This window comes from Gastrolobium bilobum, unplaced genomic scaffold (assembly GCF_033153095.1).
Source record: "Gastrolobium bilobum isolate Gb01-03AN ecotype WA unplaced genomic scaffold, APGP_CSIRO_Gbil_v1 utg31211, whole genome shotgun sequence".
NCBI lineage: Eukaryota > Viridiplantae > Streptophyta > Magnoliopsida > Fabales > Fabaceae > Gastrolobium > Gastrolobium bilobum.
Genome location: NW_026897142.1, coordinates 40,003 through 62,314, shown reverse-complemented (window position 1 = coordinate 62,314; position 22,312 = coordinate 40,003). Strand labels below are relative to the sequence as shown.

The 22,312-nt window shown below is 33.1% G+C and overlaps 3 protein-coding genes across 8 annotated transcripts; 2 read left to right on the top strand and 1 right to left on the bottom strand.

Annotated features, from left to right (window-relative positions):
• Positions 1 to 3,391: 3,391 nt before the first annotated feature.
• On the bottom strand, positions 3,392 to 5,145 carry LOC133304495 (uncharacterized). Of its 3 annotated transcripts, none has more exons than XM_061504540.1 (4): positions 4,863 to 4,947; positions 4,672 to 4,753; positions 3,965 to 4,069; positions 3,392 to 3,865 (listed from the first exon to the last, which is right to left on the bottom strand). In XM_061504540.1, exons 2-4 carry the CDS (start codon positions 4,714 to 4,716, stop codon positions 3,767 to 3,769), a joined length of 249 nt encoding a protein of 82 aa, XP_061360524.1. In that variant the 5' UTR covers positions 4,717 to 4,753; positions 4,863 to 4,947; the 3' UTR covers positions 3,392 to 3,766. The 3 variants fall into 3 exon arrangements, with proteins under 3 accessions (XP_061360524.1, XP_061360523.1, XP_061360522.1); XM_061504539.1 differs by lacking the exon at positions 4,863 to 4,947 and adding an exon at positions 5,005 to 5,128 and having other exon boundaries at positions 3,393 to 3,865; XM_061504538.1 differs by lacking the exon at positions 4,863 to 4,947 and adding an exon at positions 5,005 to 5,145 and having other exon boundaries at positions 3,394 to 3,865; positions 4,672 to 4,803.
• A 1,953-nt stretch (positions 5,146 to 7,098) lies between these two features.
• On the top strand, positions 7,099 to 14,170 carry LOC133304491 (uncharacterized). Of its 4 annotated transcripts, XR_009750607.1 has the most exons (10): positions 7,099 to 7,250; positions 7,930 to 8,493; positions 8,776 to 10,149; positions 10,282 to 10,606; positions 10,754 to 11,015; positions 11,093 to 11,309; positions 12,218 to 12,582; positions 12,681 to 13,073; positions 13,275 to 13,321; positions 14,134 to 14,170. XR_009750607.1 is itself a non-coding variant. In XM_061504534.1 (9 exons), the coding sequence occupies exons 1-9, from the start codon at positions 7,167 to 7,169 to the stop codon at positions 12,805 to 12,807; spliced, it is 3,207 nt and encodes a 1,068-aa protein (XP_061360518.1). In that variant the 5' UTR covers positions 7,099 to 7,166; the 3' UTR covers positions 12,808 to 13,585. The 4 variants fall into 4 exon arrangements, 2 of the variants coding, with proteins under 2 accessions (XP_061360518.1, XP_061360516.1); XR_009750606.1 differs by lacking the exon at positions 14,134 to 14,170 and having other exon boundaries at positions 13,275 to 13,585; XM_061504534.1 differs by lacking the exon at positions 14,134 to 14,170 and having other exon boundaries at positions 12,218 to 12,391; positions 12,503 to 12,582; positions 12,681 to 13,585.
• A 3,159-nt stretch (positions 14,171 to 17,329) lies between these two features.
• Positions 17,330 to 22,118, top strand: LOC133304480 (helicase sen1-like). The gene is made up of 8 exons (XM_061504521.1): positions 17,330 to 17,443; positions 18,122 to 18,676; positions 18,953 to 19,487; positions 19,677 to 20,398; positions 20,484 to 20,808; positions 20,906 to 21,164; positions 21,252 to 21,488; positions 21,646 to 22,118. Exons 1-8 carry the CDS (start codon positions 17,330 to 17,332, stop codon positions 21,683 to 21,685), a joined length of 2,787 nt encoding a protein of 928 aa, XP_061360505.1. The 3' UTR covers positions 21,686 to 22,118.
• Positions 22,119 to 22,312: the final 194 nt, after the last annotated feature.

Genomic DNA, 22,312 nt, shown 5'->3' with positions numbered 1-22,312 from the left:
ATTTATTTCTAACTAATGATTTTAATTACTTTTAAGCTACTTGTTCTAAAAGTTTCCAATACTGTTATAAGATCCATTTGTGTTTGTTCGTTTTTTTAGCGACAACATAGTACAGTAGCGACAAAGATTGTAGCTCAAAGGTTTTATAGCAGGTTTCTTCAAATGCTTATAGTCAGACTTGGATGTGTCTACACTAGTTACAATTGATGAGAGAAATTAAAATGCTATAATGCTGACTCTGATTTTCAGAGTAGTATGTGAATGAAAACTAGCATATTCTTATTAGGGGTGTTTAAAATATCCAAAAGATTCAAATTGATCCATAACCAAATTGATCTGTACTTAAAAAATAATTTTTTTTAAAAACCGATTTTATGTTAAACTGAATTTCATTTTCTAAAACAGGTCTTTACTGATCCATAAAAGTAATTTGGATATCCATTTTATTCCATATTAAACCGTTTTTATTTTTGCTTTGAATTTCAAATATTCATCCACATCGCTAGGGCACAGTGCATCGAATTGGTGGATTATTAAGCTCCACTTTTAATCACTTCTGTTCAGCCCGGAGAACTCTGCAAAAAGATTGATCTCTGTAGTTCAAGGAAATAGCTACTGAAAATAAAATACCCTTTCAGATGAAAAAGGTGAAAAGGTATTGATGTGAGTAATTATTCTTTGAAAATTCTTGGCGATTGTTCATCGTTCGATGTAAAAAGGGAAAAATCTCCATCACCATCTTCTCAGAACTCTTAAGATGAAAATCAACCCAAAAGAACAAGCTGATGCAGGTTTTGAAGATGGTAAGCATATAAACAGTGGTTGGTATTCTTTCATTTTGTTATGGTTCTTTTTCTTTTATTTCTTCTTTCAAAATAAGTGTTATGGGTTAATCACTGATAATCATAGCTGTTACATACTCTCATATGATGCAGTTATGCCAAAAAGGATGAGGTTCCGGAAGTTCTTGAGCTGTATTGTGAAATGGAGTGCACGTCTATGAGTCCTAGATTATCTATTTTCACATCAGTGATTCAGAGTTTATGCCATTGTGGAAAGCTTTCAATATGCAGAAAAGTATCTCAGTAATTAGATTTGGACCTGAGAAGGAAAAAAAAAATCATATATGGATTTAATTTGATTCAAAATCAGTTTTAACTTGAAAACCGGTTTTGATTTAAAACCAGTTTTAAATCAAAACTAGTTATTAACCATAAACCGGTTTTGAAACCGGTTCCAAACTAGTTTGAAAAAAATCAAAACTAGTTTTTTAAAAAGAAAAACCAATTCGGTTTAAAAATCAAACCGCTCCATGCACGCTCTTACTTATTGATGATGAAATTAGATTTACGGAAGCTAACATCATTATTAGTGTTGATAAGACAGTGACTACCCATTATAGGCAGGTTCATCCGGTTTTCATGTCTCCCTACTCAAACAAGCAGTTTCTGCTTCTGCAGTACTTCAACCATTACCATCCATTGTGTCTGCAGAATTTGAGCTCCTTGTACAGCCTGAAGAGGTCCCCAAGTATCATTCCTCTGCTGCTGCCCAGATTGAAGTTCTTCTGAACACATGAGAATCCCTTCCTTCCTTTGAAAGCACTGGAGTTATTTTTTACCATCAATCAGTAATTTTCAGATTCTTTTTGTAAAGAACCAATCAAACTAAAAGCTTAAGCTCATTTACCAACCAATATGAGACTCATCACACTTGAAAAACTTAACAATCTCTCCCTCAAGCGAGAAACCCATCATTGTTATACTCCCCTTCAACAAAGAGTACCTTAGGCCCAAGTACTCAATCCGCCTCCTAGCCAAATACCTGGCTAGCCTGAGCCAAACCCAGCTTTGATACCACTGTAAAAAACAATTCAACCAAAAAGTTTAAGTTGTTAAGTAAAGGCCTATCAATGGTTTATATACTTCTCTAACACGCCCCCTCATACGAGAGCCCACTAAGCATGAATGATGGATAATACACAGGCCCACCTACCTGTGCTAAGAAATTCCACAAGAGAAAGTGGGGGGCGATAAGGATCGAACCCGTGACACCGAGGCTCTGATACCATGTAAAGAACCATTGCAACCCAAAAGTTTAAGCTGGTGGGTGAGACTACATTAATGATTTTATATATCTCTAACACGTCCCCTCACACAAGAGCCCACTGGGCTTGAAGGGTGGATGATGCATCAGGCTCAGCTTACCTATACTACGAAAGTCCACAATAATTAATTATTTTTATTAAGAAAATGAGGGGCGATGAAGATCGAACTCTTGACCACTTGGTCACAGAAGCTTTAATACCATGTAAAGAACCAATTCAACCCAAAAGCTTAAGCTCATTACCAACCAATGTGGAACTTATCACACTTGAATAACTTAACAATCTCCCCTTCAAGCAAGAAACCCATCATTGGTATACTCCCCCTCAACATCGAGTACCTTAGGTCCAAGTACTCAATCCACCTCCTAGTCAAACACCTGGCTAGTGTGAGCCAAACACGGCTCTGATACCACTGTAAAAAATCAATTCAACCCAAAAACTTAAGCTGTTAAGTGAAGACCTATCAATGGTTTATATACTTCTCTAACATTTTCACTGTGAGGAAAAGGTAAATATTTTGAGAGAAAGTATGGAGGGAAGACCTATAATAAGGGTATATATAAGGAAGGACCGTAGAGGATTAGGTCCTTCCCAATATGGCAATCATGTGTTAACCAGCATCCAGGAAGGAAATTGCAGTTAAATGGTGCAGTTACAGCAGAATTGAAGTTATAGCATGACAGTTAGACAGGAATATAAATAGTAGAAATAAGTAGCGGAAAGGAAGTTAAGAAGATTGTATTTAAGTTTACGAGAGATCAGAAGCCAATCCAATGCTTTGAAGTGTGAAATTTTCAGTTCTACATAGGTAATATTCGACTGATATCTCACAAACATTTTCAGTCTACATAAATAAAATTTCCTCCTTTAATTTCCTCTTTATCACAATGGTTCATCATGGAATCTTGCTTATAATGAATTGGTAACGTGATTAAAAAAATAAAATATATTCTTAAACCCAGGTGAAAATCAAAGCCCCTACTTGGATAACTGTATCTTCTTTCGCTCTCTTTGTCCCCTCACGAAGGGATGGTGTTGAGGAGTCTTAACTAAATAGAATGAAGTGTATATATACTCTAAAAGTAACAGTAAATAGTTGCAGTCATCATGATACCTAAACTGATTTTTGTCTTTCTGATAAGATATTCTCTCAAGGCAACTATGTCAAGCCCAACTGCCATCAATTACATCCATATCATGCAGAAATAGACATTAAAACATGTTCATTTGTTATCTGATGTGGAATCCAAACAAGCAAAGTTATGCTCATGGCAGAAGATATAGCAAAAAGATGGATGCTTAGAAACTATTTATTTGTTATGAGTTGGTATTCATCCTTGCTTGATTTGAGTTTAAATCCGAATTACACCTCAACCAATTTTGGCTTTCAGCATGGTGCTCTCATTATCTACGAAGTAACATGTGTCTTAGTTTAATATAATACAGTTACATTCATATTGATTCAACAAAACGGTAAGGGAGCAACATAGAAGACAGAGCACTTAAGGCAATAGCATCAGACATAATTTAAACAATAATGATATGGAGTTTTCCCTGATTGAAGGTGGTAAAAAGCGTATCATATCAAGCCCTTATACAAAATTACCGATTGCAATTTGCACAATAGTTTGGGCTTTTTCAACAATTCAGAAAATTCTTCTATTGACCGCTGCTTGCAGCATTTTCTTTCCTGAAAACTCTCAACTGTTCCTTAAACTTTTTGCTCTCTTCAAAGTTGGCCTTTCGCTTCAAAGCTTTCTGTTGGAACACATGGGCGATTATTACCAACCACAGCAAAACAAGGAGACCCAGACAATAGATGGAAAAAAAAAGAGAGTAAAAAATTGAAAAGCTCACTTCTTGTCTGAAACAGCGATCCAATTTTATTTTCAAATCTGTACATTCACCAAAGAATTTTCCAATAGGATGGTCTATATGACACTTTTGAAACTGTTCAATAATCTGCATAAAAAGCAGTCTCTCTAATTAAAAAGCCAGCTATAATATAAACTGATTCAAACCGCCAATAATATGCATTTAAGCAATTGCAATTTATCATCATTGTTTGCAAGACCAATTATGATATCTTTAAGCACCAAAGGAAAAGAGAAATGATCTAAAATCCAAAATTCACAAAGTGATTCCTAAGTCCACTGTGGACTGACAAGGAAACGGAAGGGCAATTGAACACTGCCAGGGCTTGTGGCATTGTTCCAGAATAAGGCTCCACATCAGCCTATCCTATCTAAAGAGGAACAAAGAGAAAATGACGAAAGGAAACAGAATATCATTGATTACACATCACTGTTATTCCTTTTTATACACTGAAAGATGCTCCTATCTCCATATTCTACACTTACATGCACCATAATTACACAGCCAAAGTCTTTTGTTTAGGACCAAATATCCTACAGCTAACCATTATCTCAAGACATAGGAATGGAAATATATGAAATTAATCATAAGTAACAAGCACACTAATAGGTACAACACAATATCCAAACTAATAATAATAGTAAATAATTAAAAAAAAATGAAAAAATAGGATGATCTAACAAACTCACTTCGGCGCACATAGGGTGTTTGTGTAATGTTAAAGGAGGGTGCATCTTCCCACAACCAAATCAATCTGCAACACCTCTTGTCCTGCAATGCAACCACCCTACTATTATGTTACCTTCATGGGTACCCAAAGTCTGCAATAAAAAGAAAATTGGAATCGACCCAAATGAAATCACTTGCAAAAGAACATAACTTTGAAATCTACAACGACTAAATATTAGAACATGGGAAGAACCAAAAAGAATGGAATCGAATGAAAACAAAAAATCAACGTAGCTTCGAAATCTAGAAATTGTAAAGACTAGAGGATGAGAAGTGAAACGAAATGAACTTACAATATCCAAATTTGAGATTGAAGGCTCAAATCAGGGTTTCCAAGGACGGTGTCGTGAATGTTTTGGAAAAGAGGGAAAAAAGAAAAGAAAAAAAGAGAATAGACAGCCCAAAAAAATGTGTTGATATATTTTCTTGTAAAGGATGAAGGCGATTATACATTACTTATCACCATTCTACGACTTATTATCCTTAATTTCAAAATTGATCCAATAATAATTAATTAATCAGATGATAACCCTAAAATAATAATAAATATAAGATTCCCTTAAAGAATAATTGGTTTTAAATCAAATTTCATTCATTAATTTTAAGGGTGTCGGTTATTATTATCATAAGAACTTCTTTTGGAGGGAGAGTGACCATTTTGCCACGCTTCACCAAATTATTTATCAGATTGTCACACGAACAGTAAAAATTCCTGGAATGCCACGCGGCATAATTCGCTACACGGTGCAGCGAATTATGTTTGCAAATAATTCGCTACACAGTGTAGCGAAATATGCAGTGTCAGGCTGCACAGTCAGCAAAAATGACACGTATCAAGCTGACAGTAATTCGTTGGGGAGTGTAGCGAATTATGCCTGTTATGCTGCCAGCTTGACACGTGTCATTTTTGCTGATTATACAGCCTGACACTGCATATTTCGCTACACTCTGTAGCGAATTATTTGCAAACATAATTCGCTGCACGGTGTAGCGAACTATGCCGCATGGCATTTCAGGAATTTTTACTATTCGCGTGGCAGTCTGGTAAATAATTTGGTGAAGCGTGGCAAAATGGTCTTATAATTCTAATTTCTTATAATATTATATTAATTTTTATTATTTTAATTTTTTTACTCTCCGAAAATAATTTGATCTTGTGGAGAGATGATTTTCCCTTTTTATAATTTAGTACATTATACCTTAAATTAATATTATTGATTAGACTCCTCATCTTTTTATTAAAACAATAATATATTTCAAAAATAATTAGCATATTTTCTTCCTTCCCCTTTCCCCTTGTTAAGAAACTGCTACGCATAACTGCAGTACCATTGGCGCGCAAAGAGAATTCTAAGAACTAAGTTACTAATTAAATTAATAAATCTTAAACAGAAAAAGTAATTATTAAATTAAATTAAATCTGTTCGAATCAAATTGATTTTTTAATATTTATTAGAAATACGACTTTGAAATTCTTTAAAATAATTTTCATAATTAACTATTTTTTTAAATTATTATATTATTATTCGATTAAAATTATATCAAATATTAGTATTTAAATTATTGATTTTATTTTTACTATAAATAAAAGGTTTGATGTTGTCATCTTAAATGACATAAATAATGTCATTTTAACGCGAAGAAATAGACACAAAAAATGAAAATTATGATGTCCAAAAAAAAAAATGGAAATTGTGAGAAGAAAGTGAGTGATTTTTTTAATTTAAAAATTTTAAATAATTTTTTTTTATTTTGTGTCTATCTCTATCTTAAAATGACATAACTTTATGTCATTTAAATGATAAATACTTTTTCCACAAATAAATGGTTGGTTATAATAAAAAAAGTTTAATATTTTGAGAAATTTTTTTTTCCCGGCCACCCCTCAAGTGGATCTCAAAAATTGTTACTCTCTTATTTTTATTATGAAATGCCCTCACTTTTATATAAACTTGCCGAATTCAGAAAACAGAAAAATATTTATTCTTTTAAATGATATAATTTTGTGTTATTCTAAATTTTAACAATTAATTTTTGTCAATTAATAGTTAAAATATATTAAGTAAAATTTATTAATTAATTCATAATTTATAATAAAATTCAATAAATTATAATTATTAATTGAAAAAATTAACGATTATAATTTAAAATAATACAATTATATTTTTAAAAAATAATTTTTTTTTCCAAAAATAAAACCTTAGTACTGTAAAAAAAAAAAAAAAAAATTTAGCATCCATAATCAGCAGAGCAGGGCCAACAGTCTAACAAAAACCAGTTTTACCAATTGTATCTTCTCTTCTCAGTTCTCTGCAACAAAAATTGTTCCTTCTCTTCATTACCCTTTTGTTTTTCTTCACCGAACAACTCAAAAGTTCATTCTTTTATCTCTTTTCTTTTACTGGGTTTCTGTGATCAGTGATAATCTGATTAAATTTTCTGGGAAACTCAAGTAATGGAACGGGGAAAAGACTTGGTGAGATTGGTGTTTTCTTGGTCACTTGAGGATGTACTCAACAATTATCTTTATAGAGACAAGGTTTGGTTACTCATGCTCATCACATATTCAAGCCTCATTATGGCCTTTTCTCTATTGCCCTCTTTTTAAACACAGTTACTAGGTCTAGTTTACACTATAAAATTTTAATCTTGGAGCTTTGAAGTTTCCTTGCATGGAATTTGGATGTGTGTTTTTACTATGTGATTGTCCAACTATGTTAGTAGGCTTTCAGCAACTTACTGTCCATTGCTTTTGAGCATTTTGACAATTTCATTTGGTCTTTACATTGTTCCTTAGTGTTGGTGTAATTGAATATGTTTGACAGCATATACATTTTTCTTTTTTCATATTGATATTTGCACTGTGAAATATGCAATGTGATTCCCTGAAGGTAGTTGTTGGGCTGATACTGTATGATACTGAGCATTTCCATTGTGCTGAAAGTTTGATGAAGGAAGTGGATGGGTATATAGCAGAAGATTTTGTTTTCTTTGCAGACAGTTAATTAGGGTTTCTAAGTTGTAGAAAAGGAACAAGTTTTGAAAATACACTTAGATTATTCATGTCAACTTGCATGTACCACAACTTAGATGTTTCTTTATGATCTGCAACTTGCCTGATAGTGTACTCAAATCTCAATGTTCATTGCATGCAGGAAGTTCTTTGATTTTCACATGTAATTAGCTTCTAAAACTATAGTGTTTATATCTTTTAATAGGTGAAGCAAATTCCAAGGACATTCTTGTCAGGAAGTCACTATCTGAACTCATTTATTTTGCCCCTTATTGAGGAAACTCGTACAGATTTGTGCTCAAGCATTAAGATGGTATCAGAAGCTCCAGCATGTGAAATAACTGACATTGATTTTTCTGAAGATTATAATCCTCCAAATGATTTGTTATACAAGCTTGAAATGAAAACATCAATAGATAGTGATAAAAAAGGGGATAATTATGAGCCAGAGACTGGACAGCTTATTGCTTTGACTGAGATCAGGCCAAAATGCATTAATGATTTGAACAAGCCTGGAAATCCCTATTTTATTGCTTTAATTAAAAGGGTAAGAAAGAAAGAAAAGAATGATATTTATGAGGTTCAAATTCTAGCATCAAAGCCCGTTAAATTCGAAGTATACTTGCAAAAGGATGACACATATATATATGGTTTTGCTGTCTATCTTTGTAACATTACAACAACCATGCATATATGGAATGCACTGAACTCAGATCCAGATGGTCCAGGCATCCATATCGTCAAGCAACTGCTCCAACCTGATTCTTCTGTAAGAACAGTGGTTTATTTTTTGTCTTTCTTATAGATATATACCTAGCAATATCACTGTCCATTGTATGGCTTTACAACTGAATAGCAGATGAAGCTAGACTTTTCGTATTACTTTTTTTTCCCGTATTTATTCCATGCCCCCCCCCCCCCCCTCCCACCCTTGCTTGTCGGGGTTTAATGGGGAGTGGTGGTTTTGATATATTCCAAACCTCATCAAGGTAACCTTATTGATTGGATGAATGCATTTACATACTTTAATTGTTGATGCATCTTCTTACAGGTTGGAGAAAACTGTTCTCAATGTTTCTCTGGTGAAAGGTACACTATTGATGTATCAAATCTTGGTGCTGTGATCCGCTCATTTGATTTGAACAAATCTCAACAAGAAGGAGTTTTAAGTTGTATAGCTGCAAGGGAATGTTCTCACAAAAATACTGTGAAATTGATTTGGGGCCCTCCAGGGACAGGGAAAACAAAAACAGTTAGTGCATTATTATTTGCCCTCCTCAAAAGGAAATGCAGAACACTTACGTGTGCCCCAACTAATGTGGCAGTACTGGAAGTGGCATCTCGGTTTCTTAGGCTTGTAATGGAGTCCCTTGATTATCACACTTATGGTCTTGGAGACATAGTATTATTTGGTAACAGAATACGAATGAGGATTGACAATTGTGATGATCTTCTTGATATATTTCTTGATTACCGTGCAAATATTCTTTCCAAGTGCTTTGCGCCTTTGTCTGGTTGGAAACATCATTTAGAGCTGATGATATGGTTACTTGAAAACCCAGAAAAACAGTATCATGAGTATTTAAATTGTAAGGAAAAGAGGGATTATAAGATAGATGATGATGATTGTCTGAAAGAAGAGACAGAACTACTTGCAATTGCAAGCAAACAAACAAATCAAGAGAAAAAGGATATCTATTCCCAGGATCTAAAAATTGGTAGGCAAAATGAGTGGAAGAGGATAGTTCATAAAACTTTAAGAGAAAACAGGTTGTTTTTTAAGGAGGGAAACAAAAGTGAATATAATAAACATGAGAAGGAATTTATTTTTAAGAAGAACAAAATACAAAAATTGACATTTCATGAGTTTGTCAAGAAAGAACTGAATTCGATCAGGAGGAAGATGAGGACATTCACTGTGGATATGTGCACTCATTTGCCAACTTCTTTTATTTCATTAAGAGTGGTGAAAAGTTTATTTGAATGTCTTGATTGGCTCAAAGTCCTTGCGATGGTGCTATCAAATAATTCCATTACTGATCAAGGACTCAAACTTGCCCTTGCTACATCCTATGTTGATGAAAGTAGAGTTAGTTACTGTACTTGGCAGTCTGAGCTGGGTCTGACCAGGAAAGAATGCCTTAAAATACTGAAATCACTTCAAGATGTGTTGATTCTTCCTGATTTTTTTGATCAATATTCAATTAAAAGATTTTGTTTGAGAAGATCTCGCATGATTTTTTGTACTACTTCAAGCTCTGCTAGATTGCATGCAGAAGGACTTGATAGACTAGAAATGTTAGTTGTTGATGAAGCTGCCCAACTCAAAGAATGTGAGTCAAATATACCTTTACAACTTCCCGATCTTCGCCATGTTGTACTTATTGGAGATGAGAAACAATTGCCTGCACTAGTCAAAAGTGAGGTGTGTTGTCTTGTTAGTTCCACTTCCAATGTATTCAAGCATATTTAGTATTATTTCTCACTTTTTTTTATTCTTCTATGAAATTCATGGACAAAATATTCAAACATCTAATGAATTTTTGCTAGTATGCAGATTTCTGATAAGGCAGGATTTGGGAGAAGTTTGTTTGAAAGGCTGGTTCTTTTGGGTCATAAAAGACACCTTCTCAATGTTCAATATAGAATGCATCCATCCATTAGCTTGTTTCCAAATATGGAGTTTTATGACAAACAGATTTTGGATTCTCCAAGTGTCAAAGAAAGAAGCTATGAGAAACATTTTCTACATGGAGATATGTTTAAGTTCTACTCTTTCATAAATGTTGCTTTCGGACAAGATGAACTTGACGAAGGGAATAGCCGAAAAAATATGGTGGAAGTAGCTGTGGTATCTGAGATTGTTCTTGACCTTTTTAAAGGTAATTTTATTTTGTGATCTAATATATGAGCCACTAACCAATCGAACTATAAATGTTTGTTATGATTTACTTTATCCATATAACTTATGAATAATATTTTTCCTCCTAATTGCGGGGTAGTTTTTATCATCTATTGACTCTTTACAGAATCAACTTCCAGAAAACAGACTGTTAGTGTTGGTGTTATATCACCATATAAAGCTCAAGTTGTTGCCATCGAAGATGCACTTAAAAAAAGGTTTGGTGATGATGTTGACAATGATTTTTCCGTGAAGGTTTCCACTGTTGATGGTTTCCAAGGTGGCGAAGAGGATGTGATCATAATATCCACTGTCAGATATAATGACATGGGATCCGTGGGATTTATTTCTAATTTTCAAAGAACTAATGTTGCTCTAACGAGAGCAAGGTATGATCTGTTCCCTGATATTCTACACGCAATTTGCTTTTCATTTTTTTTTTAACTACTTTTCCCTGTCTATCTAGGTATTGCCTTTGGATAGTAGGAAATGGTGAAACTTTGATGCATAGTGGCTCCATTTGGGAGAGATTAGTCCTTGATGCTATGGCTCGAGGGTGTTATCATAATGCTGATGAGGATGAGAGGTTGTCTCATGCTATTGCAACTGCCATGATTGAGCTTGGTCAACTTGGTGATCTATTGGATATGAATTCTATGTTCTTTAGAAAAGCAAGATGGAAGGTATGCTGCTTGAAATTGTTCTTGCGCCTTTATTTTTATTATATTTCAAGTTCAACCCTCCAAAAGCAGCATAACAAGAGAGAGAAAACATTTCCAACTAAAATTTGTTTGTGTACATAACTACATATTCTAAAGGGAAATTTTTTAACAATTAAAGTAGGGATTAACAAATTCTAACTAAAGTGAGGTCAGTCTTAATCAACATTGTCAAAAAAATTCAGTTATCCTTCAATCCAGACCCATAGAATCCACATCTTCATTCTGAACCTTATTCCCATTTCTTTCCTCATAATATAGGCAATTCCTAGTCGGTTAATCAGGGAGCTTGCCATTATTTATCACATATAGACAAGGCCTAATAAAACATGTTTCCTTGTGGTCATATTTCTTCTGTTAGTATCAAACACAATGCAAATTATCACTTGTAGAGGGCTCTTTTGATGAAAATGCAGAAGGCTATAGGCTCCAGTAATATGACCTTCTTTATCTTCACACTTGATAAAAGCATGAATCTAATATGTATTTTACGGTTTTGTAAAGCTTTGAATACATCTTTCACCATCAAAATGTTATACATGACAAGGAATAAGGCAGTTCATGTGTTGAACTAGCCCACACTTGCACTGCCCTGACCAACCAGTTTGCTCATTCCAATTACTCTCGTTGATTTTTCTCACACCACTAATTTATCAAATGGTATGCATAATAGACCAATAGATTTATCCTATAAAAAGTTCTCTAAAATTAAAATTCTTTCTCCTTAAAGAGGGTATTGTGAGTGATGAATTGTAGCTGCTCTTTAACCCTTATGACACATGCAGCTGATAAATTCTTCTCAGGATTCTTAAACAGCTCTACCATTTTCCTGTATTCTCAATCTTTTCTGTGTCTATCTATCACTATTATAGGTTTTCTTCAATCAAAGTTTTATGATCTCTTTGGCACGAATCAAGAGCACTGAGGTTTGCAAGAAAATATTTTCCCTGCTGGTGCAACTTTCAAGTGGTTGGCGTCAGCCTCACCAGGTGATAAATGTTGGAGTTGTAGATGATACTTCTTCCCAATTGCTGGAGCTGTATAAGGTCAATGAGTTTCTTTATCTTGTATGGACCATAGATGTTCTTGAAGAGAACTCAAATTATGTTCAGTTTTTGAAGATTTGGGATGTTTTGCCATTGTCTGAGGTATCCAAGATTGCAAGAGATATTGACATCTGGTACAGGAATTATTCTGTTGATATTCTTAGGGGCTGCAGAATTAGGTGTTCTGATGGGTATAATTCTACTACTAATTATATGATTTGCTTCACATAGTTAAAGATTTTGGAAAATTCATTTCAAGTAGGAGTGTTTATACAATCAATTACTGCAGGAATCTTGAAGTACCAATGATATGGTTAGCTGGTTCAAATTATCCAACCAATTATAATCTGCCACAAGCTGATCCTGTGCAGTTTCTTTGTAACCAATTTGCTTTGCTCAGACTGAGGGATGTTTAGGCTAGAATCAATAGTATATTACTATACCTCCTTTGAATTTTGTTTCTATTACACAAACCTCTCCTCTGTTTACGAAAATATATATATATATATATATATATATAAGAATTCAAGAGAGGTGCATGTAGGTTTTTCAATGCATATTTTTACAGTTTAAGGGAGGTTTGTGTTGATTTTAAAATAGAGAAGAGGTTAGTGTAGTGCAAGTAAAATACAAGGGAGGTCAAAGTAATTTACTCTCAAATTTAATCAGCCAAAAGTTACAGGTAAGTTTTGTTTTTGCCTTTTTGAGACTTTAATGTCATGGCCATGTCTTATTGTATATTTTATTTTTGTTGTTATAATTCTAAATTCCTAAGTAAGCCTTTCCTTTTGTTAACAAATGAGATATTGACTTGAGTTTCTTTCTCACTTTTTATGTCCATCTTAAAACTTACCAATGAATCAACATTGGATTTTCATTGTAGGTTCAACCCAAGATTCCAACTGGATATGATAAAGATGAAGCAATATGGTATGTCAAACCTGGATTTGTTTTGATGATTTTGGAGGGTCTTCTCAGTATCATATCATTTACCATATATATTGACTTTCTCCTTTCCACCACCCACTTTCTGAAATTGTCTTTTGATGGTCATTAGTTATACTCATCAAGAGAAGTGATATTTTCTGTAGATATGGATATTTGAAAAGTATAAAGTGTACAAAATCAGGCATGAGGTTGGTGCAAGGGATGATCTTTCTGCAACATTACTAGCTGAAAGTTGCTAATATATAGTTTTGGTCATCTGTGTTGTTTTCATTGATTTGCTTGTTTCTAACTCAATGCACTTGCTTATGAAGTGAAGATGATGATACCAACAATCTAAAAGGTGCATGTGAAGAATCAGTCAATGACAACTGGTTATTCAAATCAAATAAAGTATTCATGTTTACTTAATTAGTTTGAATTTGAACCCACAATTTTGGTTTTTTTTTTTAAAAAAGAAAAAAAGAAAAAAGGATGCACATTGAACTCTAATGAGGAGAAACTCTTATCAACTTTGAGAGTATTAATTGTATTTTTTAAAATACATAACATATAGCACTATGATAATATGCAATTGGATTAATTTCAAGAATGGGAAGGCTTCTTAGTTAATTTTACAACAATGTTTATGGTTACAAGAATAATTAGGGGAGAGAGAGAATTAATAATAGCAATAATAATTAAAAATAGCAGTAAAATTAAAAATACCAATGTTTAGGCTTCTTAGATAAATTATTATTGTTATAGTCAGTAAAATAAATAATTAAAAATAATATCGTATTTTTCCCTCTCCACAGTTATGCTTCTCAAGTAACACTTATTGAGGCGACCGGTATTGGGGAAGCAGGCCCAAGAGGATGGAGGAGCCTAGCAGGAGGCCCAATAGGCCCTTTACCTAGTAGGTTTATATAGATGTTTAGGCCCTAAAACTAACTTCCTTATAATTACCATATTTCCATTGCATTTTTTTTATTTTTTTTGGAAATTGTCTGCACCTCAAAATCAAATACTTTGTTATTACCCTGTATGCTACAATGAACTGCTTATGAGAAAATTGTAAAATCAACCTGAAAATTTGATGATGTATAAATTTTTAATTCAAATAAGTGGAGCTGGCATAGGAAAGATACAAGTGATCGATTATTATTATGTTTTAATTTTTATTTTTATAATTATCATAAGCAATAAATTTCGGATTTTCTGTAGCTATGAACTTATTTCAGATAGTTTTTTTTTTTTGGACGAGTAACTATAGTAAAAAAAAGTTAACTGTATATAATTTTTTTAGATAATAATTAATTTTTTATTTTTTATTTTAAAAAATTTATCAATTTTCTTTAACTCTAAAAAGTTTCAGGATTTTGAACTCTAATAGGAATGATTTACCTAACACAAAATATAAGAAAAAACCTTGAGCGTTTGGTTGAGGGAAAATTTTATGAATAATAGGGAAATGATATATATAGGGAAATGGGTGAAAAATGAGTTTGGTAGGGAAATGTTAAAAAAAGTTGTTTGGTTGGAAAATATTTTACCGGGTAAATTAGGTAATAATTATAAAGTCTATGTTTGGATGTAAGTAAAATATAGATGGGAAAGAAGGTTGATATTACAAAAATAACCCTGTTTTCAAAATATTTTCAATCAGGGATTCTATCTTCAAGAAACGAAAAATATAACAACATATCTTCAAGAAACGAAATATTAAGGAGGTACGCTGGTCATCTGCAGCTTGGACAATAGTGAAGATATCTAGATAAGTCGCAAACCCACATAAGAAGTGAGATTATTTGGACGGGTTTTTGGTTACAGATAGACTTGCAAATATGAAGATCTAGGGAAATGAATTAAGTAGCATAGTATAAAACCGGTTCAACCAAACATGGTTGTCCAACAATCTCACTCCTAATTTATCCATCTATTTCAACAAATTCCACCAACCAAACGCCCTTGGATAGACTATAGTCCACGAACTGTGTGATCCATATGTGTATTTAGCTATGGATTTATGTGAGATATATGCATCAAGATGCAACGAACTATGGATCTAAAATACCTAAAATTAACTTAGATTAAAGAAAGGATGGTGAGACACGTGTTTCATGCCATGTTTAAATTTGAATGGTGCTTACTATAATATAACACAGCAAATTCTTTTTTTTTTTTGTATGAAATAACACAACAAATTCTTAACCTTAAGGTTTATGGAATTTACATAATCCGCATACATCTTATATAATTGTGTTTTTTTAAATCTTATAATTGTATTTTTAAAAGAATAAATATTTAAAAGTATAAATTAAAAGATAAGATCTGAAAAGTATAAATTAAAAAATATATTAAAATAATATTTAAATTTATAAGAAAAGTATACATATTTAATTTAAAATAATTTAATCTTAAATATAAAAAAGTAAAGATAAAAATAACATGTGTTATTTTGTTTAAAATAAATTAAGAGATTAAGCCACTCTTAAGAAAATATATTCATATTTAATATATAGGAATGAATTTTACATCAAACTTTCAACCAATTCTAAAAAGCTTGAGTGTTGATTTTAAATTTTCAATAACTTCCCAGCGAAGTTTAGTAAACTCCGAGGAAGCATCATTTTTTTAAGATCACTTCTAAAAAGCTATAGCGCTAACCTCATTTTTTTTTTTTAAGGAATTAGTATTTTTCATATTATAATAGATAATTTTTTTTTTATTTTTTTTTTATAACAATAGATAATTTTATTTTATGCACATATAAAAGTGTATGAGACCAATATGAGGTTATGTAAAAAGAAAAGAGAGAAAAAAAATGGGTCATGCACACTTTTACATTTATGTAAGAGATAAAATTATCTCCTATAATATGACTAATTTTTTTTTTTTGCGTAAACAAAAATAAATGCTTTCACTAATCTCTTTCTTTAATCACTAATTTAAGTCTCTTTTAGTACAAAAACCCACATATTTGCTCATAATTTATTTTAATTACTCTCATTTCCAAATATTTTAATAGGTTAGTCATATTTTTCTTCAATTGCTTTTTTTAATCAAGTTATTCTTCTTTTAGTCAATTATCAATTCTTACATTTAGCTCGACTCTATTCATACACACTCTCATGTATGAAGAAAAAAATAATTTATACAAAATTTCATTAGTTTTGAATAACTATATGTCTATTATACGGGTCTTATAAAATTTGATCAAGATAACCAAATCACAAATTTGGTTATTTGCTACTAACTTTTTGTTATCACTGTCACTGAGGAAGCTATTTTATGGAAGCTAAGAGTTAAGACATAAATTAATAAAAGGAGAATTCCTGGTTTTTTTTTCCACAACATTTTCCATTAAAGTGACCAAACTAAGGACACAACATTAAAAGTCATAGAAATTTCAAGTCTTCTACAATGTAGTCATAGTCATAGTAATTTCCCATCTTCTACAGTTCTTCTCACACTTTAGGTTGCATCCTTTCACGTACCCCAAGAATGGCTATGAAAGTAACCAATAGTGCATGAAGCCAATTAGAATTAGCCAACCCTCTTTTTCACGCTCCAATAATGTAATTGACTTCTTGTTGACTTGGTAATTGGTATTAACATTTTGTACCTTTACCTCATAATGTGGACTGCATAAAATATAACCATTCCACATCTTTACCATTTTGTTTTTTTTTTCCTTTAGCTGTGACGTTTTAGATGTATGTTAAGTTGCTTTTTATGACCATAATTAAGGCTCCATTAACCATGGGAACTTTTTTCTGTTTTCTTCTTTTCACTTTCATCATGGGATTGAAACTGTAGTATAGCTGTTGACTGTTGAGCAAGTCTTGCATAAACTTTTTAGTTCCTTAAGGTGTAAGGGATTCTTTAAAATCTGTACCATCCTTGTGTTTTGGTTTTCATGTACAAAAGAAGCTGTGTGTGACATTGTTTCTGCTATCAATTGCCTTGTAGAGAAAGAAGTAGTGAAATTAATCAGGAAAGAAGCAAAGGATGGAGAAGAGTTATAATGACAAGGGGGAGGATCTTGATCTAGCCAGTTTGGTAGAGATTGTATTCTCTTGGACTTTCAATGATGTGCTCAATGAAAACCTCTGCAAACACAAGGTTGTTTTTCCACCCTTTTTTTTTTTCAATACTCAACATGAAAAGAACATTAATCTACTAGAACATATCAGTCAAAAACTCATCAATCATCCATGTGATTCTTTAGATTCTATATTTTATTTTTAATCTGTTTTTGTCAGTTAAGAGAGGAAATGAATTTTAGAACTGCATGACAAGCCATTCTAGGACATCTATAATGGTTGGAAGACCATGAAATTTAAATTTCATTAGATTTCCATTCCTTAAATGCTTTATATCTTCTTCCACCTCAATCGAATTCTTGTTTTTTTTTTTTTTTTTTTTTTAATTCTAAATTGAAAATTAGTATTAGTTTCTTACTTGCTCTCTATGCAAGCCATGTTTTAAACAAAATCGTGTAAGTTTCTCTTAACTCTATATTATTAACTTAATTATTTTAGTGAGGAAAATAATAGTTTATGGCATGAAAGACCTATGACATATCTATCAGTTGCAAAACTTAACTATCCTCAATGAGCTCTTCATTTTTCTAATTTGATATTAGAAATATATCTGTTTAGTAGAAAATTTATGTACATAACATAGGTAAGTCTCTACAATCTATTTGGAGAATCCAAATGCATTAACATTGGAAAGTCATGGCATTCCATTAAAGGCAAATTATCAAAATAAGTAGCCTGAAACATTGTTTTCTTTCAGGTGAGAAAGATCCCAGAGACATTCTTGTCAACAACATATTACATGAACTCCTTCATTCCTCCACTGATTGAGGAAATTCACAGTGAACTTTCTTCAAGCTTGACAGGCGTGTCTCGAGCTCCCTTTTGTGAAATATTGACAGTTGAAAGGTCCAGAAACTTCATAATTACCAAGGGCATGTTCTATAAAATTTCAGTGAAGAGAACTAATAATGATGACAAAGATATTGGAAAATATGAACCTGCGGTTGGAGATCTCATTGCCTTCACTGATATTAAACCAAAAACCAAATATGACTTGAACAGGCCCAGAAGATACTACCATATTGCTTATGTTCATAAGTCAAAAGAAAGTACTGATGAGATCTCTATACTGTCATCCAAAAGCATGGATATGGAGATTTTATCTAACTTTAAGAGCAACAATGCACCAAAGCTTTATGCTGTCTATCTTTTGAACCTGACAACAAATGTTCGTATTTGGAAAGCCTTGAATTCAGAGCTGGAGGGTGCAAACATGAGCATGATTAAAAAAGTGCTGCAAGCTGATTCAGATGTAAGAATCACTAAATCAGTTCATAACTAGCTTTCTAATTATTCAATAACATACTGCTTAAGCAATTTTACTAACTGTAACTTCTTAAATACCACTAGTGACTTTTTCTACATGGGTACTTATTTTGAAATGTTCATGCATTTGTTGCACAGGTAGCATGATGCAATATATGTTCAAATTTATATCTTGAAAAGCTGGACCAGAATTCAATGCTTTTATTAGGATTACTTATAGTTATGAAGGAAACATAATTCATGCTTGCTTCATATTTTACAGAATGTAGAACATTGTCAACTGTGCTTTTCTGAAGAAAACCATAGTGTAGCTTGTTCTAGTGTAGAAAACATAATCCAGTCTCAGAATTTGAATGAATCACAGAAAGATGCAGTTTTAAGCTGTGTTACTATGAAGGAGTGTCATCATAATAAGACTATTAAACTTATTTGGGGCCCACCAGGGACTGGCAAAACGAAGACAGTGGCTTCCTTGTTATTTTCCCTGCTCAAGTTGAAAACCAGAACATTAACATGTGCTCCAACTAATACTGCAGTGTTGGAAGTGGCTGCTCGCCTGCAGAATCTAGTTAAGAAGTCTCTTGAGTATGATACATATGGCTTTGGTGACATAGTGGTATTTGGCAATAGATCTAGAATTAAAGTAGACTGTTATCCAGGACTCCAGGATGTCTTTCTTGATTATCGTGTAGATAATCTTGTTAAGTGTTTTGCTCAATCAACTGGATGGAAATATTATTTGGAATCAATGATCAAGTTGCTTGAGGACCCCAAAGAGCAATATGGTTTGTATGAGCGTGAAGTGGATGATGAGGAAGAAGAAGATGATTACTTGGAATCAATGATCAAGTTGCTTGAGGACCCCAAAGAGAAATATGGTTTGTATGAGCGTGATGAGGATGATTACTTGGAATCAATGATCAAGTTGCTAGAGGAACCCAAAAAGCAATATGGTTTGAATGAGCGTAATGTGGATGATGAGGAAGAAGAAGAAGATGATCTTATGTCATTACTAGAATTTGCTAAGCACAAATACAGTTCATACAAGCAACATGAGAAGAATGATGATCCTTTGACATTAGCTCAATTTTTTAAGAAGGAACTTACTTACATCAAAGAGCAATATCGTTCGTATAAGGATGATAAAAAGAATAATGTCATGACACTGGAGCAATTTTTTAAGCTGAGATTCAGTTTTATTGCAGAGAAACTCAAGGTATACATGCGAACTTTGTATACACATCTACCAACTTCTTTGATTCCATTTGAGGTGGTGAAAAAAATGTCTGTAGCTCTTGATTTGCTAAAATCTCTTGAAACCTCCATAAGTAAAGCCAAGTTGAAGCAAACTCACAATGAATATGAAGATGGAGAAAGCATTCTTGAATGCCTTGAAAGGCTAAGCATCAAAAGAGAAGAGTGCCTTCTTATACTAAGATCACTTTCTCAGACAATTTCACTTCCAAAAATTACTGACAAATATGAAATAGCAAAACTTTGCTTGATGAATGCATGCCTGGTTTTCTGTACTGCAGCAAGTTCTACTAAACTGTTTGCAGAAGGAATGACACCAGTAAAATTCTTAGTTATTGATGAAGCAGCCCAGCTAAAAGAATGTGAATCAGCCATTCCATTGCAGCTCCCAGGCCTCCAGCATGCTATCCTCATAGGTGATGAGAGACAACTTCCTGCTGTAGTTAAAAGCAAGGTACTTGGTTTCTCTCATTTTTTGTGATTTGGATTGTTTGTGTTAAAGATTACTTTCTAGTATGACTATAATGATCAAATTTTAGGCTTCTGAAGAGGCTGAATATGGAAGAAGTTTGTTTGAGAGGCTGGTAATGTTGGGATACAAGAAGCATCTGCTTAATGTTCAGTACAGAATGCATCCATCCATCAGCTTATTCCCAAATAAGGAGTTCTACGAGGAGCAGCTTTCTGATGCCCTCATTGTTAGAGAAATGAACTATAATAGGCGTTTCCTTGAAGGGAAAATGTATGCTTCATATTCTTTTATAAACATAGCTAAGGGCAAAGAGCAATCTGGTCGTGGACACAGTTTGAAGAACATGGTTGAGGTTGCTGCCATCTCCGAGATTATTGGAAGCCTTAAAAATGGTTACTTTCTCTTTCTCCTTCTCTAATCTCCATGTATATGTGTTTCTTAAATAAGAAAGCTTCATCATTTGATGACACAATCCCCTTTTTACTACAGAATTTTTGAGGACAAGGAAGAAAGTTAGCATAGGAATCATATCTCCATACAATGCACAGGTGTATGAAATACAGGAAAAAATTAAGCAGTACAATTTGGATTCTGATCCTGACTTCTCTGTTAGTGTTCGTTCTGTTGATGGCTTTCAAGGTGGTGAAGAAGATATAATAGTAATCTCCACTGTGAGATCTAATGAGAATGCAAAAATAGGTTTTCTTTCCAATAGGCAAAGAGCAAATGTGGCACTGACTCGGGCTAGGTATGTTACTTATATAAGATAGTCATGCTGCTTCCAAGTTTTGAGAACTGACATAAGTTGATTGAAAACTGAGTTTAATTCGTGCAGATATTGCCTTTGGATATTAGGAAACGCAACAACTCTAATATGTAGTGACTCTATATGGAGAAAACTAGTACTTGATGCTAAGGAGAGAGGGTGTTTCCATAATGCCGATGATGACAAGAAACTGGCTGAGGCCATTGAGGATACCTTGCTTGAGATTGAACTACTTGACGGACCTGAGTCACCATTTAGGAAACTAAGTCTAAGGGACAAGTCAGTAACAACTGCTACCACCTCCAGGTAAGTGAATGGTATCATGGCCATAAATTTTCATTTATTTATTAATAACCAAATAGGCAATTGAAAATGAAGTAATATTACTTTAAGTATACACAAGCATGCAAAAGCATAACGTATACATAAGATTAACACTGAATATACATTTTCTGTACAACAGAGGTTCTTTCAGGGGCAGGCCATGGAAACAAAGGTGGTGAGGGATGGGGCGGTGTGTTACCTAAAGCAGGTTAAGTGTACATTGCCTGGTTATATGGATTGCACCCGTGAACATTGCCCGAAGATGGTGTAAGAAGTTTTGTTTTTTGAGATTATGTTAGATCTTGATGTCAAATCCTTGGCTTCGTTACAGTTTGCTGCCACAACGCAAAATCTCAATATCTGCACTGTTATAGAGTGAAGACTGAAGAAAGGCGACAAGGTGTTGCAATTCCATGGACATGCAATCCACGAGCAATTATATTATAAATTTGTGCACAAGATTCAAAATAAAGCTACCGTAATGTTAGTGATTCTCAAATCAAATAATTCTAAACTACAGCATATTATATACGAATAACATATTAAAGCAGTCTTCTTCCCATATGATCAAATTTCATGGTATCATTACATTCAATTATCTGGCTGTAGAAATGTTTAAGAATGTTTCCTTTGTCGCTGAACCCCTCTAAGCATACGAGCCAGACCACATTGGCGAAACACCATTACGAATAAAGCAGCAGCAGCATCATTAACCTACATAACCACACAAGAACATCGACCCCGTGGGTAAGGCACAACACGGAAAATGCGACCCATTCTTATAATTTTATGTATATTTTCCACCT

Coding starts and splice junctions, on each gene's coding strand:
- LOC133304495 (XM_061504538.1), bottom strand. CDS start 4,716: ATGCACCCTCCTTTAACATTACACAAACACCCTATGTGCGCCGAA. Junction 4,070..4,671: donor AACACCCTATGTGCGCCGAA/GTGAGTTTGTTA, acceptor CTTTTTATGCAG/ATTATTGAACAGTTTCAAAA. Junction 3,866..3,964: donor ATCGCTGTTTCAGACAAGAA/GTGAGCTTTTCA, acceptor GTGTTCCAACAG/AAAGCTTTGAAGCGAAAGGC.
- LOC133304491 (XM_061504532.1), top strand. CDS start 7,167: ATGGAACGGGGAAAAGACTTGGTGAGATTGGTGTTTTCTTGGTCACTT. Junction 11,016..11,092: donor GTTGCTCTAACGAGAGCAAG/GTATGATCTGTT, acceptor CTGTCTATCTAG/GTATTGCCTTTGGATAGTAG. Junction 12,583..12,680: donor AGAATTAGGTGTTCTGATGG/GTATAATTCTAC, acceptor CAATTACTGCAG/GAATCTTGAAGTACCAATGA.
- LOC133304480 (XM_061504521.1), top strand. CDS start 17,330: ATGGAGAAGAGTTATAATGACAAGGGGGAGGATCTTGATCTAGCCAGT. Junction 20,809..20,905: donor TATTGGAAGCCTTAAAAATG/GTTACTTTCTCT, acceptor TTTTTACTACAG/AATTTTTGAGGACAAGGAAG. Junction 21,165..21,251: donor GTGGCACTGACTCGGGCTAG/GTATGTTACTTA, acceptor TAATTCGTGCAG/ATATTGCCTTTGGATATTAG.